Source organism: Fundulus heteroclitus, unplaced genomic scaffold (genome assembly GCF_011125445.2).
Source record: "Fundulus heteroclitus isolate FHET01 unplaced genomic scaffold, MU-UCD_Fhet_4.1 scaffold_37, whole genome shotgun sequence".
NCBI lineage: Eukaryota > Metazoa > Chordata > Actinopteri > Cyprinodontiformes > Fundulidae > Fundulus > Fundulus heteroclitus.
This window is the reverse complement of record NW_023396781.1, coordinates 567134-585795: the sequence shown is the minus strand read 5'-3', so window position 1 is coordinate 585795 and position 18662 is coordinate 567134. Positions and strand designations below refer to the sequence as shown.

Here is an 18662-nt window from a genome sequence, read left to right as displayed (position 1 = left end):
ATTTCTTTTGTCTCCTGAATTCCCAGAACCTCTGCCTGCTTCACTACTTTTGAATTTTCCACTTCCCCGGTAACTAGCAACTGGCGTTCAACTATCCGTATCCATATCACTATGTAGTTCTTCCTCATCCTCTACAACCTGAGCCGCCATCCTGATCCAGTCACAAACTTGCTTATGCCTACCGCCAACCTTTTCCTTCTTCCTTCAGATAGATTTCTCTGACGAAGCAACGCACACACCTGTTTCCAACCAGCCTGTCACTCAGTCTCCTACCCGAGAGCGTCCTGTCTGCTCATCTCCATCAACATGGTTTAACCTCTCCTGTCGGGAAGTCTGACCAACAACAACTCTTAATGCATCACGTGACTTTTGGCATAAATTTACTGCAGCGTGGGTGGGATTGTTTTGTAGTCGAGCAGAGACCATTTTTTACTGGAGGAAAACTTATAAATGATATTTTAAGCGCAAGGTTGGCGGACAGTTTGCAAAACAAATTTTTTTGTGTGAAACATATTTTTGTGTGCAAAACAAGTTTTATTTGTGTGCAACACCTTTTTTGTGTACAACCTTTCAGCTGAAGACTTTGAACTGCATTTCAACCAGTAAACTAATGTTTGAACCAGGGGTGTCAAACGTACGGCTCGCCAAACGATTTAGTCCGGCCCGGTGGCCAAATGCATTATCATTATTCAACGGCTGTATCTCCTCGCTGCATCGACCGATCTGCACCTGATTTTTTGTGAGTTGTGGGGGAGCGCTGCCAAACGGGTTCGTGTGAATCGCCCAGTTGACGGGCAGGGAAATTGCGTGACAGCTTCTACGGTGGCTGGCGGCAGGCGGTGCGCGTACCCCAGCGGTGCTTGGCTGCGAGGGCCGCTCATCGCCGCTTGCGGCTTTAATTATTGTTATTATTATTATTAGGCCCGAGCAGCTAAGCGCTGCGAAGGCCTATTGTAACTGCAGATTTTATTATTATTATTATTATTATTATTATTATTTATTCTTTGGACTTTTGAAACGGCTTTTTGGAGGCCTAAACATGCATGAAAACTCACCAAACTTTACCCAAAATTGTCCCCCGTGAGAAATCGCATGGTTTTAGTGTAATTGAAAACGGGCGTGGCAAACCCGCTCAACAGCGCCAACTAGAGTGAGTTGGGCCAAACCGTAACACGTAGAAAGCTGAAATTTTTTACCTAGGTAGCTTTTTTAAAACTATGAAAAAAAGTATCTTGGGTGTATGCTCTAAAACCCACAGGAAGTCTGCCATTTTGGGTCAAAGGGTAAAATATTGGCCGTTTTTGCCTTGAACTTTAACAAACTAGTCCTAGGCATTTTAAGCTATCACTTTCAAATTTTTTCAGCGTGGAGATGAGACCTTGAGGGTTAAAAGTTATCAAAGGTTTTATGAAATATGCATATTTGCCTGAGCTGTCGCATTGCAAAAATCAGGTTTGTGGAATACCATTAAAAACGCATTAAATCAGTAAGCCCCAAGCCATGCTTTGTCTGAGAATTATGAAACTCGGTAAGCAGATGTAACTTCTCAGTCCCTACAAAAAAAGTCTCTTGGACCAATTGTGTAAACCCTAAAGAAAGTCAATTAATTTTCATCAAAGATGTCATTTTGTCATAAAAACGGGTATTATTTTTGACCACAAGATGGCAGCATAATACTTTGAACCTCTGATTTACCCATGTCTATTCTTAATCACTCTTACTTTTATTTATCGACTCTTTAGCTTTCTTATCAGCCATTTAATTACCTTTCACTCCTATATGTGCAGGAACCCAAAGAAACACAGCTGATAACCCCATCATCTGAATATGATATAATATTTGTTGAATTACTAATAAGATATCTGGACGGCTTTCTGAATGATTTCTTTTTAAACTGATCAATGATGAACTTGAATCTGAACATATGACAGCTCTTAATGGTCTCACTTCCTCAATCCATTCTACAGCAACTAATAATGCAATCATTTCTGCCGTATAAACAGAAATTCCTTCATTTAATTTCTTCCCTATATGCAGTTTAAACTCTGGAATTATTACACCTACTCCAGTTTGTCGTAATTGCTATTTTGATGCATCCGTATACATTTTTACATTATTATAAAACTGTTCTATATATTCCTCCACTATTATAGAATTACACATATACATTTTATCTTTATTTTTCTTTTCCAATATTGTTAAATCTACTATTGTTTCAGGTAAAATCCATGCTGGTGTTATTGATAATGGTACTGTTGGACTAATATTTAAATGATTTAATCCTAATTCTGTAGCTTTCTGAATAATTGTCCAACCTTATTATGAACCCTTTCTTTTTCACTGCAGGAATGTAACATTCATACCCAACTAAACATCTCAATATATTAAGTATCCTTTTACATTTTTCAATAACCTTATCTATGTGCACTTTCCAGGATAGTTTTTCATCAAACCATACTCCTAAGAATTTAAATTGCTTTACTCTCTCTAGATCTTTGTTCTGCCCTGAATATGTTTAATATGTTTAAAAGACATTTAAAAACTACTTTGAAATGTTAATATACCGTTCTCTGTTTTAAATGAATTTGCGGAGCTTTTATGTTGAAAATCTTCCGAACCGGAAGTAGGAAGTAAAGACGCAAACAAGAGGAAGAGAGCGTGTGTGCATCGTCTCAGGGCAGCAACAATGCAGTTAATCTCTCCGAAAGCAATGGTTGTAAGTGTTGCTCATTGTTTACAGATTCGATAAGATATGTAAATATCTTTTATGGTTATTTTGTGTATAAAAGCAACAGTAAAATGTCGTGGTCTGTGTGACAGCAGAGTATGTGTGTTTACTTGCTAATTTGCCGCTTTTCTAGCCGGCTGTGAAAATACCTGTTGAGTTACTATTAAGCAGCTGATACTTTGATACGTTAATACTGATATTTACATGGCTGTTTATTAATCCATTTTTTTGTATCTTTCTTTTCTAGTTTTACACCGGATTCAAAGCAGTCAGGAATGCTGACTAAATGTGTAAGAAGATAATAAAGGAGCAAGCCGCTCACTTCCTGGCTCTTGAATAAGGAGTTTGGCTGGCTGTTTATCTGTGTTCACGCAAGAGCAAAACACATAGAGAGAACAGTACAATCTTGATTATATAACTTCAGTTGTACTTCTTGATTTCTTTTCTGAGTAAAAAGCAATACTTTTGTTTTATCTACCGAAAATTTAAAACTCCATTTGTAAGACCATTGTTCAATCTTATGAATTGCTTTTTGGACTTTCCCTACAATTAATTTAACATTCCTTCTACGTTTCCAAATAGCTCCGTCATCAGCAAACAATGAACAACCCAATTAATTTTCTATTTCTTTAAGTGCATCATTTATCATAACTGAAAATAATAAAGGACTGATAATACTGCCTTGTGTGGTTCTTTTTAATTTCTCCCTGAAAGACTCTTACCAACTCTTACCTGTATTATCCATTCTGGCCTCTGGAAATAAAGTTAAAAAATCTTGGTGTTGTCTTCGACCAAGACATGTCATTTAAATCCCATATTAAACAGGTTTCCAGGGTTTCCTTTTTTTCACCTCAGGAATATCGCCAAAATTAGAAACATTCTGTCCAGGGGTGATGCTGAAAAACTAGTCCATGCATTTGTTACTTCAAGGCTGGACTATTGTAATTCTTTACTATCAGGAAGTCCACAAAATGCAGTTCGAAGTCTTCAGCTGATCCAAAATGCTGCAGCAAGAGTTCTGATGAAAATCAACAAGAGGGATCATATTTCTCCAATTTTAGCTTCCCTTCATTGGCTTCCTGTTAAATCAAGAATAGAATTTAAGTTTATAGTTAGAGTGGCTCATGTTACCCTGAGCTACATCTATAGTTGTGCTGCTATAGGCTTAGGCTACTGGAGGACATCAGGGTATATTTTTATCACTCTACTGATTTCTACTGTTCTCCTGTCTACTGTTCTCCAGTTTTTCATTCCATTCCATTGAAATAACTGTTGACATTTCAGCTTTTAACTTTTTGCTCTCTCTCTTTTTTCTTCATAGTAGGTACACCTGGTCTGACGTAAATAAAATTTAATTGAATTGAATCTTTTTATGCACACCCTTGCTTCCATCATCTGTACTGTCGTCTTCAAGATTTCTTTTGTCTACTGAATTCCCAGAACCTCTGCCTGCTTCACTACTTTTGAATTTTCCACTTCCCCGGTAACTAGCAACTGGCGTTCAACTATCCGTATCCATATCACTATGTAGTTCTTCCTCATCCTCTACAACCTGAGCCGCCATCCTGATCCAGTCACAAACTTGCTTATGCCTACCGCCAACCTTTTCCTTCTTCCTTCAGATAGATTTCTCTGACGAAGCAACGCACGCACCTGTTTCCAACCAGCCTGTCACTCAGTCTCCTACCCGAGAGCGTCCTGTCTGCTCATCTCCATCAACATGGTTTAACCTCTCCTGTCGGGAAGTCTAAACAACAACAACTCTTAATGCATCACGTGACTTTTGGCATAAATTTACTGCAGCGTGGGTGGGATTGTTTTGTAGTCGAGCAGAGACCATTTTGTACTGGAGGAAAACTTATAAATGATATTTTGAGCGCAAGGTTGGCGGACAGTTTGCAAAACAATTTTTTTTTGTGTGAAACATATATTTTTGTGTGCAAAACAAGTTTTATTTGTGTGCAACACCTTTTTTGTGTACAACCTTTCAGCTGAAGACTTTGAACTGCATTTCAACCAGTAAACTAATGTTTGAACCAGGGGTGTCAAACGTACGGCTCGCCAAACGATTTAGTCCAGCCCGGTGGCCAAATGCATTATCATTATTCAACGGCTGTATCTCCTCGCTGCATCGACCGATCTGCACCTGATTTTTTGTGAGTTGTGGGGGAGCGCTGCCAAACGGGTTCGTGTGAATCGCCCGGTGGACGGGCAGGGAAATTGCGTGACAGCTTCTGCGGTGGCTGGCGGCAGGCGGTGCGCGTACCCCAGTGGTGCTTGGCTGCGAGGGCCGCTCATCGCCGCTTGCGGCTTTAATTATTATTATTATTTATTCTTTGGACTTTTGAAACGGCTTTTTGGAGGCCTAAACATGCATGAAAACTCACCAAACTTTGCCCAAAATTGTCCCCCGTGAGAAATCGCATGGTTTTAGTGTAATTGAAAGCGGGCGTGGCAAACCCGCTCAACAGCGCCAACTAGAGTGAGTTGGGCCAAACCGTAACACGTAGAAAGCTGAAATTTTTTACCTAGGTAGCTTTTTTTAAATTATGAAAAAAGTCTCTTGGGTGTATGCTCTAAAACCCACAGGAAGTCTGCCATTTTGGGTCAAAAGGTAAAATATTGGCCGTTTTTGCCTTGAACTTTAACAAACTAGTCCTAGGCATTTTAAGCTATCACTTTCAAATTTTTTCAGCGTGGAGATGAGACTTTGAGGGTTAAAAGTTATCAAGGGTTTGATGAAATATGCATCAAACCTGTAGGCTACCTCCTACAGGAAATCATTCATTTCTCATCAAAGATGTCATTTTTCCATATTTATGGGTGTTACATTTGATTAAACTACTTCTAAACCGTTACACTTATGGCATTCAAAGTTACTCCAAAAAATTCCTCACACATAAAGGATCAAAAGTTATCAAAAACATTTTGGCTACATCCAACCATATTATTTTTAAAAAAAATTTAATGTAAATTGTGTTTTGAAGGAAAAACAGTTATAATTTTCAACACTAGATGGCAACATTTTTCCAAACCATACACAGTCAAACATAATTGTAAGCAGCTTTAAAATATCTTTAGCTGCCCTTTAAAAGAAAGAAGCTTTGAATCTTTAATCCTATATAAGGGAACCAGTTGATTGCATAAAAGTCTTGACAAGCAGCATTTCCTCTTGAAGAAGCGTAGAGTCACAGGGAGAGTTGTCTGCATTGTCCATGGCTTTGCAACAATCCCTCATACTGAGCAAGCATGAAGCAACAGGGGACAAAAACCTCCTCATTAACATGAAGGACAAACCTCCAGCAGAACCGGGCTCAGTATGAACGGTCATCTGCCTCGACCGACTGGGGGTTACAGAAGACAGAGCAGAGACACAACAAGACAGACAAAAAAGCACAAAAGCACACATTGATCCAGTGATCTGTTATACATTAGATGGTAATAGTGGTGATCTGTCTTCCCTGGATGATGCCACAGCTAACAGAACGCCAGACCAGGTGTACTTACTATTAAGAAAAAAGAGAGAGAATAAAAAGTTAAAAGCTGTAATGACAACAGTGATGCAAAACTGGAGAACAGTAGACTGGAGAACAGTAGAACTAGGTAGAGTGAGAAATATAGGCCCTGATGTCCTCCTGTAATCTAAGCCTATAGAAGCATAACTATAAAGGTAGCTCAGGGTAACATGAGCCACTCTAACTATAGGCTTTGTCAAAAAGGAAGGTCTCAGAAGCCAGCTTCTAGTGGAGGAGTTCAAGTATTTTGGGGTCTTGTTCACGAATGAGGGGAAGATGGAGCGGGAGATCGACAGGAGGGTTGATGCTGTGTCTGCTGTGAAGCGGGCGCTGTACCGATCCGTTGTGGTGAAGAGAGAGCTGAGCAAAAAGGCGAAGCTCTCCATTTACCGGCGGAACTACGTTCCTACCCTCATCTATGGTCACGAGCTTTGGGTCGTGACCGAAAGAACGAGATCCCGGATACAAGTGGCTGAAATGAGTTTTCTCCGTAGTGTGTCTGGGCTCTCCCTTAGAGATAGGTTGAGGAGCTCAGTCATCCGGGGAGGACTCAGAGTAGAGCCGCTGCTCCTCCACATCGAGAGGAGCCAGTTGAGGTGGCTCGGATATCTGGTCAGGATGCCTCTTGGACGCCTCCCTGGTGAGGTGTTCCGGGCACGTCCCACCGGGAGGAGGCCCAGGGGAAGACCCAGGACACACTAGAGAGACTATGTATTTTCTGCTGTCTTGGGAACACCTTGGGATTCCCCCGGAGGAGGTGGCCCAAGTGGCTGGGGAGAGGGACGTCTGGGCCTCCCTACTGAAGCTGCTACCCCCGCGACTCGACCCAGGATAAGCGGAAGACAATGGATAGATGGATGGAAAAAGGAAAGTTTTAAGATTAGTCTTAAAAGTAGACAGGGTGTCTGCCTGACGGACCAAAACTGGGAGTTGGTTCCGCAGTAGAAGAGCCTGATAGCTAAAAGATCTGCCTCCCATTCTTCTTTTAGAGACTTTAGGAACCACCAGAAGACCTGCAGTCTGAGAGCAAAGTGCTCTATTAGGAACATAAGGGGTAACCAGAGCTCTGATATATGATGGAGCTTGATTATTAAGGGCTTTATATGTTAGAGGAAGAATTTTAAATTCTATTTTTGATTGAACAGTAAGCCAGTGAAGGAAGGCTAAAATTGGAGAAATATGATCCCTCTTGTTGATTTTCATCATAACTCCTGCAGCATTTTGGATCAGTTGAAGACTTTAAACTGCATTTTGTGGACTTCCTGATAGTAGTAAAGAATTTCAATAGTCCAGCCTTGAAGTAACAAATGCATGGACTAGTTTTTCAGCAGTGCTCCTGGACAGAATGTTTCTAATTTAGAAGGTGAAAAAAGGAAACTCTGGAAACCTTTTTAATATGGGATTTCAATGACCTGTCTTGGTCAAAAATAGCACCAAGATTTTTTACTTTATTACCAGATGCCACGTGTGGAATATTGCTAAAGTAATATGTAACCCGCCTGGTTAAAAGGTTAAAATAAAATTTATTTGGTTTAAAACGGGTTGGTTTACGTTTTCTATACAAACCGTCTTTCATTTTGAAAACCGGAAGTTATCGTGACTGTAACAGGAAGTGATAAGTAGGAAGAGAGATAGCGTTTTTCCCTCGCTCACTGATGCACAGAGCGCAAGTCTACTCGTGTTGGTTGAAAAAAAAAAGAAAGAAAAGAGTACGAAGAGCGTTGAAGAAACACGTTTATTGCTGTTTTTCCTTTTTGATGTTAAACTTCTTGGTAAGCTGGCACACACATGTTCTCATTTAATGTGTTGGAACTGCTCCTAGCAGATAAGCTAACTCATTGTTTCGGTTTTTGCACATTTTCAGTTTTTGAAAGAATGTTTTGTGTTTAAAAAGCATTTATTTTTTTTTATTTTTTTTTTTGGTGTCTGTGTGTGGCGAGTGGGGCACAAGGGAGGGATGGTGTGAATGAGTGTTTTTTTTTTTTTTTTTTTTTTTTTTTTTTTCCAGGTTTGGGTTCGGTCCGCTCCCTCTCCCAAGATCATCTCAAGTCTCCGCTAGGTGCGGAGCCCATCCCCCCACGTCCTGCCCTCCTCCGCTGCGTTGGCGGGCGCCTTGACCCTCTGGCGCGTTGACGGTCCTCGGGTTTGGGGCGGGTTCCCGGGTGGGCGCCGGCCCACTCCCGGCGGTGGCTTCGCGGGGCCTGGCCCCCCGGGGGGCGGCCGGGGCCCCTGCCGCGGGGGCGGGGCGCCCCTGGGGCCTCTGGCCCCCGGGGCCCATGGCCAGGGCCACTTCAGCGGGGCCGGCTGCCGGCGGAGCCCACGGGCTCGTCCCCGCGGCTCTTGGGGGCATCGGCATTGCGGTGGCTGGGGGATTTCCTCGGGGTCGTCTCTCCTCTTTCCTCAGGGGGGGGTTGTACATTTCCTGTGAAGGCCCCTCTCGGGTGCACTGCTTTGGGGGCCTCTTTGGGAGTCCGGGGTTATGGGTCCCCTGACCCCTGCCTCTGTGCTCGGGGAAGGTGGGTCTTCGGTTCTCCACAATCACTATCAAGCCATTTCCTTCTGGATAATTTTCACCTAAACTAGTGCACTCTCACAATCTCCCACAGGTGCTGGGTCCCAGGTATTAAATGTTCACTTATATACAGAAAGGCTATAATTTATTTACTTTCTTTTACCTTTTTTTTTTTTTAGGTATCACATTACACATGTCAGCTTAAATAATAATACATATGATTTAGCAGTGGTATCAAGGTGTTACACGATTGTATCTGTTGCTTTATGTCTGTTGGTTGTGCTGTTCTTTTTGTGTCTCTTTCCAGGTGATGGAGCAGACAGAGGAAGTTTTATCATTCTCTTCCTTTTATCTCTTCTTTCTTTCACCTCTTCTTTCTCTTTTTTTTTCTCTTCTTGTTTTTCTTTTACTCTCCTACTTTCCCATTGTAGTGTCCATATAATTTGAAATTCTCCCTGCAGGAATCACAATAAAGCTATTTACACGCACAAATCAAGCGGAGCATTATGGCGAAAGCTGTTTGCTCCACTTGTGAAAGTAAAATCTGTCGAGCTCTATTTGGCATTAAGATATCAATTTTTATTGCCACATTGCTAGACAGGACACTGGGGGAAAAAAAAAAAAAAAAAAAAAAAAAAGCATTTATTTGATAATTTAACAAGTACATTCATAGTGATAAGCACTGTATAAATAAAAAGTGGAGCAAAAGAGGTTAAAACTTTAAAGGCACTAGTCACACTTGCAAATTGTGACTGCAGCCAAAATACAAAGGTATTTTGGGATAAATTTGTAATTTTAAGTTATTTAAAATAGAAACAAAACAGTGAAGCTGTGATTTGTGTTACATTTTGTTTACTTATAATCTAAAATCCTCTTTAGAAGTGTTTTCATAAGAACTGTTGGTTACACATTATACTGTAAAAAGTAATGTGTTCGCCATATGTAAGTGAATTTATTGGTAAAATGTTGTATTTCATTTTATTGTACATTTTATTTGTTAAAATTACATTTTGGCAACAATGGGGATTATATTTTGGAAATAACTCTAGTTAACCTTTAACTCCTGTTGGTTATTATTCCAACTGAGAATTTGAATTTCTGTTGTACAACACATTTAAATGATTATTTAATCATTTTTCTGAGCTTAAAGCAATTGCATATTGGAAAATTGGGACTATAAAACCTGTTTTGTTAATACAGGTCAGGTCTTTTGACTACGGTGAAATTGATGATTCCAGCCTTAATGTCCAACGAGGTTGATGAAAACTGATCCATTGATGGCGAGCCTTCCCAGTCAGATTGTGAGCTCTACCACATCATTCACCAGATTCTGTGGTAGGATTCTGTCAGTTCGTTGACAGACATCAAGAGAACCTACTTTGGATACAATCCCTGACTTGACTTATTCCCCTGACTTAGTAACTGACTAACGAACTTGAACAATTATTGAAGTTTGAAGCTACAAATTCCGCAAGAACATTCTTCATATTGTTGTTTTTGTATTGTGCACTTTTAAATATCTATTACTAAAGGTACATTTAACTACAAATACCTGTGTCCATCACTTATTGCTATCTTCTCAGCTCCTATGATCCAACCCATGATAAGCGTAAGACGATGGATAGATGGAAGGAAAAAGGAAAGTTTTAAGATTAGCCATAAAAGTACACAGGGTGTCTGCCTCACGGACCAAAACTGGGAGTTGGTTCCACAGGAGAGGAGCCTGATAGCTGAAGGATCTAACTCCCAGTCTAGGAGTGCTGCCCAACACGTTCGTGTGTATAGGCCGGTGGACAGGCAGGGGAAATGCGTGACAGCTTCTGCGGTGGCTGGCGACCGGCGGTGCGTGAACCCCGCGGTGGCCAATAGGTCCCAATAGGTCCGAGCGGCGCTTGGCTGCGAGGGCCGATAGACGCCGCTTGCGGCTTTAATTATTATTATTCTGCCCCCCTAAAGAGGGGCCTTTTTGGGGGCTTTATCATATTCAAAAACTCACCAAACTTGGCAGATTAATGGTGACTCTTTAAAAATTTTGTATTTTAAGGTCGTCAAAAAAATCTAAAGAAAAATGCCTCAAAAGCGCCACCTACAAATTTTCAAAGGACCCTTTGTTATTCACTTACTTCATCATAGAGACATGAAATTTGGTACAGTTGTAGAGCTCAACAAGACGCTCAGAATTTACAGTTAAGGTCATAGTGCAAGTATCACAGGAAGTTGGCCATTTTCGACTGAAGTCTGATTTTGACCTCAATTTTGACATTTACAGCATTGGTATTTGATCGAACTCCTTCCAGATATTTCGAGTGATGGGCTTGAAACTCGGTCAGTCTGATCATAGGGCATGCCCAATTAAAAGTTATCAAAACGGTGAGTTTTGAGCATGCTGAAGGGGGGTTAGCAGGGGTCAAAGTTCACCTACTCGCCATGAAACACAAAACTGTTATATTCCATACACAAAAACTCACAGAGCCACCAAACTTTCAGTAGTTGATCACTGTAACAAACAGCCGTTTGTTACAGCTAAGAATAAACACTTAACTTTGTATTTAAGCACTTTATTTAGCACTTTAGATAGCATACAGCACTTTAGAGATGCATATTTGCACATTTAAGAAATAATTGCACACAGTTACTTTTATACTTTTATACTATACAGTTACTTTTTTAAGTGTTTATTGAATGCATTTCCTTTTGCCTGGTTTTTGATCCAGTGGCACTGCAGCACTTTAGTAGAGTGGTTGGGCCTTGGAGAAGAAGGGTGACAAAAATTAAAATTTTAACATGTGTGCAATATCTATTTTGCCCTTAGTGTTTTATCAGGAAGTGTGTAAGTGAAATGTTTGGTTTGTACTCACCTTGTCCTTGTGTCCAGGTCCATCCCCTAAAAGAGGCCTGGGCTGAAACGACTGCCTTTAGAAGGTTGGGCTGGACCAAGGCAGGGGAATGTATAGGGGAGCCAGGTTTAGCTTTTTATATGGATTATAAAGTTTCTATTTATCTTTGGTGTTTGGTTAAGGATTTTATGTAGATAGCTTGGGGTTTTACATGGTTTATGGTTGTTGTTATGGTTTATAGAGGGTTTTAGATAGTTTTAGGAAGTCATCTTTAAATGTACACCCCTGGGAGAGTTTTATGGTTTTAACCAGTTAGTCAGACAGTATTTAAAGGCGCCTGTTTCATCACTTACGGTGCTGCTGCCGGAGAAGACACATTGCTCCCTTAACCTCCTTTGCACTATGTAAATAGGTATAAACAAATAATTAAAAATGTGGACCACAACATCTCTGCCTCTGCATCAATCCTTCCACACCCCACGTACTCCAACCGCTTAAGGCCAGCCATGTGACAATCACCATCAGGTCTCCTACAATATCTAATAGTCAAATGATGACATCGCTTAGGCCACGTCCCCTGACAACAGGAAGTGTCATGTTTTGCTGTAAACGGTCGCTATGTTACCCCTCTGAGCTAATCAACATGAAACTATGTCCAGAGACAGAAGACATGTTGGTGTGTTGTGGATTCCAGGCCCAGGTGGATTTGATGCAGCAGGGTGGCATGGCGGCATAGGGATGTCACCTCAAACGCCGCTGCAATATGTCCAGAATTCCATAGGATATTGACAAATTTAATGAAAAGTAACTTAAAATTACCTTAAAAGGACAGCATTTTGAAAAGTCAAAAGGCTTATTTAATGCTGTGAGAACATCGCTTCTATTCGGCTGCAAAATCAACAAAAACACAATTATCTTTTAAGCTATAAGACCACCACGCCCCCTGACAAAAGGAAGTGTCATGTTTTGCTGTAAATGGTGGCTATATTACCCCTCTAAACAAATCAACATGAAACTGTGTCCAGAGACAGAAGACATGCTGGTGTGTTGTGGATTCCAGAACCAACTGATGCAGCAGGGTGGCGTGGCGGTGTGGGGATATCACCTCAAACGCCGCTGCCATATGTCCAGAATTCCATAGGATATTGACAAATTTAATGAAAAGTAACTTAAAATTACCTTAAAAGGACAAAATTTTGAAAAGTCAAAAGGTTTATTTAATGCTTTGAGAACATCTCTTCTATTCGGCTACAAAATCAACAAAAACAGAATTATTTTTTAAGCTATAAGACCACCACGCCCCCTGACAACAGGAAGTGTCACATTTTGCTGTAAACGGTCGCTATGTTATCCCTCTGAGTAAATCAACATGAAACTGTGTCCAGAGACAGAAGACATGTTGGTGTGTTGTGGATTCCAGCCCCAAGTGATTTTGATGGAGCAGGGAGGTGTGGTGGCGTGGCGAAGTCACCTCAAACGCCACTGCCATACGTTTGGCTCTGAATTCCACAGTTTTGGGCCGAGCTACTTAAAACTCACTTGGATGCATTCTTGTGTACCCCCTGACAGGAATCCATAACAAACTTTGGTGGGCGTGACCTAACTTCTCTGTAGCGCCCCCTAGAATATTTTAAATGATCAGCCCCTATCCATGCTTTAAGCTAGAATTATGAAAGTTGGTACACAATATACACATGTGGAATATTGCTTAGCAATATTACAATTGCTAAAGTGTTACTTTTACATTATCACTTTTGGGTGTGTATCCACCAATTTAACCATCAAAGTTTCATAAAAGCTGTCTTAATGCAAGAAACAAAACCCTTAAACACATGAAATAACTTTTAACTTTAAATAACTAAAGAGGTTTTATTAACTTTTCACATGAAGCTGGATTAACAGCTAGTAAGATACCTTTGATTAAATTGGTATACTAATGTTTAAACCAGGGGTGTCAAACGTAAGGCCAGCGGGCCAGATCAGGCCCGGCGAACGATTTAGTCCGGTCCGGTGGCCAAATGCATTATCATTATCCAACGGCTGTATCTCCTCGCTGCATCAATCGATCTGCACCAGATTTTTTGTGAGTCGTGGGGGAGCGCTGCCCAACACGTTTGTTTGTATCGCTCAGTGGGGAAAGCGGGGAAAATGCATGAAAGCTTATGTGGTGGCTGGTAGCCGGCGGTGCGCGAATCCCTGCGGTGGCCTATAGGCCAGAGCGGCGCTTGGCTGCGAGGGCCGATCGACCCCGCTTGCGACTTTAATTTTTCTTACCTTCTCTTTCAAGGTATTCTTTCTGGGGTTAACTAGGACACACTGTTGTTATACTCATATTACTAACCTTTAAAAAATCCAAGAACTCTCTTGAGCATGTAGAGTCTCCTGTTTGTTACACTTTAACTTCAACATAGATCAACAGCTAGATTGTTAAAATCTAGAGACAATTGGGTGTTCCAACAGGACAACGATCCCATACATATATTAAAACTAGCTTTGAAAAGGGTCAATTGGGTTAACATTAAGTATTTTTATTGGCTTCAACCCTTTTTAAAAAAATTTTATGACAAAACTTGGATCCATTCAGGAAAACCATTGATGGCTATAACAATGTTTTGTTTCTATGCAGCTTGCCAATGGACAGTTATCCCAGTCTTGGTGGTAAACTACATTTATCTGAACCTACTTCAATAATTTAGACCCTTTGTGGTTTACAAAATCGACAACATATTCAATGTACTTGTGCACCCAATTCTGATTTTTAAAATCTATTGTATGTTGTACCATGATTCCAGCCTCAAAAAACAATGTCACAAATAAATATTTTAAAGTGCCAGGATCATGGAAAATGCATGCACGATATGTAGTGCCTAAAATGTTTCTGTTTGCACTCACTTGCTTTTGCGCAGAGCATGGTCCACACTGTGACCCCGGTACTTCTTGTAGTAGTCAATGAAAGAGAAAGGTAGGTTAATGTTCAGAGGGTTGGTTCTCTCAGGAGCTGCTGCTCTTTTCCGAGACTCAAATGCAATCATCAGGTCCACCCAGGCAGCTGGCCTCTTTATTTTAAATTGGTCAATAAAATCTTGGCCAAAGATCTTACACAGCAACTTCTCAAATTCATAATCAACTCCGATAGAGCCATAAGGTCCACCTAAGAAATAAAGATGGGGCTGTATAAGTGAATTAAACAACAATAAAAATAATGTTTGTCTGCAAAAATATTACCTTGAAGACAATTACCTGATGCCTTGTATAGCTCTTTTAGATGTCCTTCTGGAAGACGAATCTGATGGACTGTCAGGTCCACTGTTCCTCCACCACAGTCCATTACCACATAACGGTCACCTGTAAAGAGAACAAATAAAAATAAACACTAAACAGCAAAACAAAGGCATGCATATAGTTGATGCCCACCAAAATCTTTCCTCATCCTACATACGACTGCTTTACGACAAGCACTCAGTTCTCAGTTGAGAAGACTCTGTGGAAACTCCTGCTGTTTGCCATCTTCTTAACTGAAATATTACATTGCAAGCAATCAAAAATAAGTAAGAGCTCAAGATGGTGAAAAACAGCTGTATATTTGGATAAAGTCCAAACATGGAGTGACTAAATACAATGACTAACATGCAATCATTCTATTTATCAAGGTGGATTGCTCACAAAAATAATTAAAAAATAATTAAAATATACCAGCATGTCTTCAAACAGATCAACAACAGATTTATTAAGCTAACATATTTTGAGTTATCTCACAGGTTGATTTTTTAAAGGGTAACTCACCCCAAATCAAGTTTCATTTTACTAATAAACTGTTAACATGGTTGTCTTTTAGTGTTGCCTACATATCCTGGTCATTATTTGTACACATTTTTGCATATTTGGTAAAATCCTGCTTTTGTGTACTATTGGCTTAAAAGTTTCTGTGATACCACTTGGAAAAACTGACGTGTCTCTAGCTTTGATGCTGTGGGGTATAAAAGCAGCTCTGTCTTGTGCCTCCACAGCAAGCAGGAATTTGAATAAAGAGTTTTGCTAACCTATCGATTTTCAGGGTAGCTATTTATTAGCTTAGCATTTATTTATTTTATGTAGCATTTACTTAACTTCTGCTTGCCAACTTTGTCATTGTAAAATCTACTTGAATGCAATTTGTCCCCTGCCTTTAACCCATCCTTTAGGGAGCAGTTGGCTGCCACTGGGATTAAGGCAAGGCAAGGCAAGTTTACTTATAAAGCACTTTTCAGTAACAAGACAATTCAAAATACGGTATATCAAAAGAAACTATTACAGAGGAAGGTACATCGAATGGAATGGTAACAACCTTCAACACTAATATTCAAAGAAATGAAAAAATAAGTAAATCCCTGGGAGCAGCTCATGCAAAATTGTTTTGCCTAACTTTCCTGAAAATTGCAACTGGTGCGCTGGCAGGCCTTGGTGCCTGTCAAGCTGGGGATGGGGGGGGGAGGGTATGGACATTAACATTTCATGGCGGATGTTCTCCCCTTCAGGGGGTGCATTCTACTTGTGGGGAGGGGGCGTAGGGTGAACTCAGCCAGGGTGTCTATTGTCATATATTGTGTGAGTGCTGTTTGAATGTTAGTGTTGGGAGGGTTTGATTAAATTTTTCTTTCGTCGGTGGGGGTGGGGTTGTGGGAGGGGGTTGCTGTTAAGGGTGGCTTACGGTGCTGGTTCTATCCAGGGAAATGGGTGCGGCTAGCGAGGCCTCCCTCTCCGGGTTGGTTTTTGGAGAACTGCGGTGCCTACTGGAGTCAGCGGGGGGCTGATATTCTGGGTATGTTGCTCCCCAGTCATTCCTCAGCATCCCTAGACACCTCCCTGGTGCGCTGGGCACCCCCCTTTTTGCCCTTCCCAGTTTTAAATGTGCTCGGGTGGGTGCCGGCTCACTCATTGTGGCTTGCTTCACGGGGCCTTGGCCCCTGTGGCTCTGTCAGGGCCCCCACCGGGGTGGAGAGCCTCTGGGCCTCGGGTCTCCGGGCCCATGGCTTGATCTGCTCCGGCGTAGCTGGCTGCCGGCAGAGCCCACGGGCTTATCACTGTGGCTCCTGGGGGCTTCGGCATTGTGGCCGGGGTGTTTCCTGGGGCTCCTCTCTACTCTTCCCTGTGTTGGTCTGTCTTGGGCACCTTTGTTCTGGGGGTTCCTTCGGTCATCTGGAGTTCTTGTTCCTTTGGCATCTGCCTCAGTGCTCTGGGGGGAAGATCTTAGGCTCATCAAAACCACTATTGAGCATTTTTTATATGGATAGAACTTACATACACAAGAGCACTCCCACAAACACCTAAAGGGGTTGAATTCAGGTACTTACAGGTTCACTTCTATACAGAAAACCCCTATTATTATCTTTAGCTGTCCTTTTATAAATTTAATATTAAATAGTACTGTATATTCTTCAGTGATGATATCAAGGCTTTGATTGTTAGTACCTTTTATACTTTATCAGTTGGTTTTGCTGATCTTTTTTTGTCTCTTTGCAGGTGTAGAAGCAGACTCAGAGGATGTTTATTGCCCTCTCCATTTCCTCTCCTCTTTTCTTTCACCTTTGCTACCTTATAACATTTTATCTCTTCTGTTTCTCTCCTGTTTCCCCCTCCAACAATCCCGTTTCTGTGTCCACTGATCATGAAATCATACCTATGGTGAAAGCAGTAAGGCTCCACTTGTGAAAGTAAAATCTATTGGGCTATTCTTGGCATTAAGACACCAATTCTTAATGCTACATTGCCACACAGGAGACAAAAAACAACAACAACTAAAATAGACTTTTCTGAAAACTACAACTAAAATATAAAGCGTAAAATTGGTGGAAATAACTATTACATTCTGGTGTGATAGTAACAAACTTCAATACTAACATTTATGAAAGTAAAAATAAAATAAGTAAATCCTCTGGATTTGCTGATCTTAAACAGTTTTGTCCAACTTTCCTGAAAACTACAACTAAAATATGTTTCTATTCATAGATTGTTTATTTTTACATATCATCCAAACTATAAATTATGGATCTGGTCAGGTGGATCAAGTTTTCTCAACAAGACTGGGTGAAGGAGAGCCCCTGTACCTGATGGGACATGTACAGCTGAACACACGATGGGAGGAGGATCATGTGTCTGTCCATTTTGTCTGTCAAGTGATGTTAAAAATCTGTTTAAAATTGGATTTATGGCAACAGGATTTCTGCTTTATGGAGCTGGCGGTTAGCTGGAGTATCGAGAAATTGTCAAAACGTCGGCAGCTTTTTCGGACCATGTCAAGGCTGCCTGAACACACACACACACACACACAACCACACACACACACACACACACACACACACACACACACACACACACACACACACACACACACAAATACACTGAAACACAGGCACACACACACATACTGCATCTACTGTGTTTCTTCCCTTACTATGCTGCTTTCTGTTTTAGTTGTAGTGTCAGAAAGGAGCTTTTTAACAACCTTGGTGACCTCAGCACCAGAGATGGGAGAACCTAACCCAGAGTCCCCAGGCTCTGCTTCCGCAATGGAAGAGGTGTTGGTGGGATTAAGGAGGTCTTGGAAGTATTCCGCCCACCGACGCACGACGTCCCGAGTCGAGGTCAGCAGCACACCACTCCCACTATAAACAGTGTTAGTACTGCACTGCTTCCCCCTCCCAAGACGCCGAATGGTGGACCAGAATCGCTTCAAAGCCGTACAAAAGTCTTTCTCCATGGCCCCTCCGAACTCTTCCCACATCCGAGTTTTTGCCTCACTGACCAGCCGAGCCGCCTGCTGCTTTGACCGCCGGTACACATCAGCTGCTTCCGGAGTCCCACAGGCCAATAAAGCCCAATAGGACTCCTTCTTCAGCTTGACGGCTTCCCTTACCGCTGGTGTCCACCAGCGTGTTTGAGGCTTGCTGCCGCGACATGCACCGACAACCTTGCGGCCACAGCTCCGACTAGCCACCTCAACAATACAGGCACGGAACATGGTCCACTCGGACTCAATGTCCCCCGCCTCCCTCGGGACGTGTTCAAAGCTCTCCCAGAGGTGGGAGTTAAAG

At 41.5% G+C, this 18662-nt stretch overlaps 1 protein-coding gene across 5 annotated transcripts in view; it reads right to left on the bottom strand.

Annotated features, from left to right (window-relative positions):
* The window catches only part of hspa12a (heat shock protein 12A), a 183724-nt gene that overhangs the window by 28567 nt on the left and 136495 nt on the right, over positions 1-18662 (bottom strand). For all 5 annotated transcript variants that reach the window (XM_036130634.1, XM_036130632.1, XM_036130635.1 and 2 more), the window contains 2 exons: positions 14833-14937; positions 14485-14743 (listed from right to left, as the gene is read on the bottom strand). In XM_036130634.1, coding sequence (XP_035986527.1) covers positions 14485-14743; positions 14833-14937 — 364 coding nt within the window. The remainder of the gene's footprint in view (positions 1-14484; positions 14744-14832; positions 14938-18662) is intronic.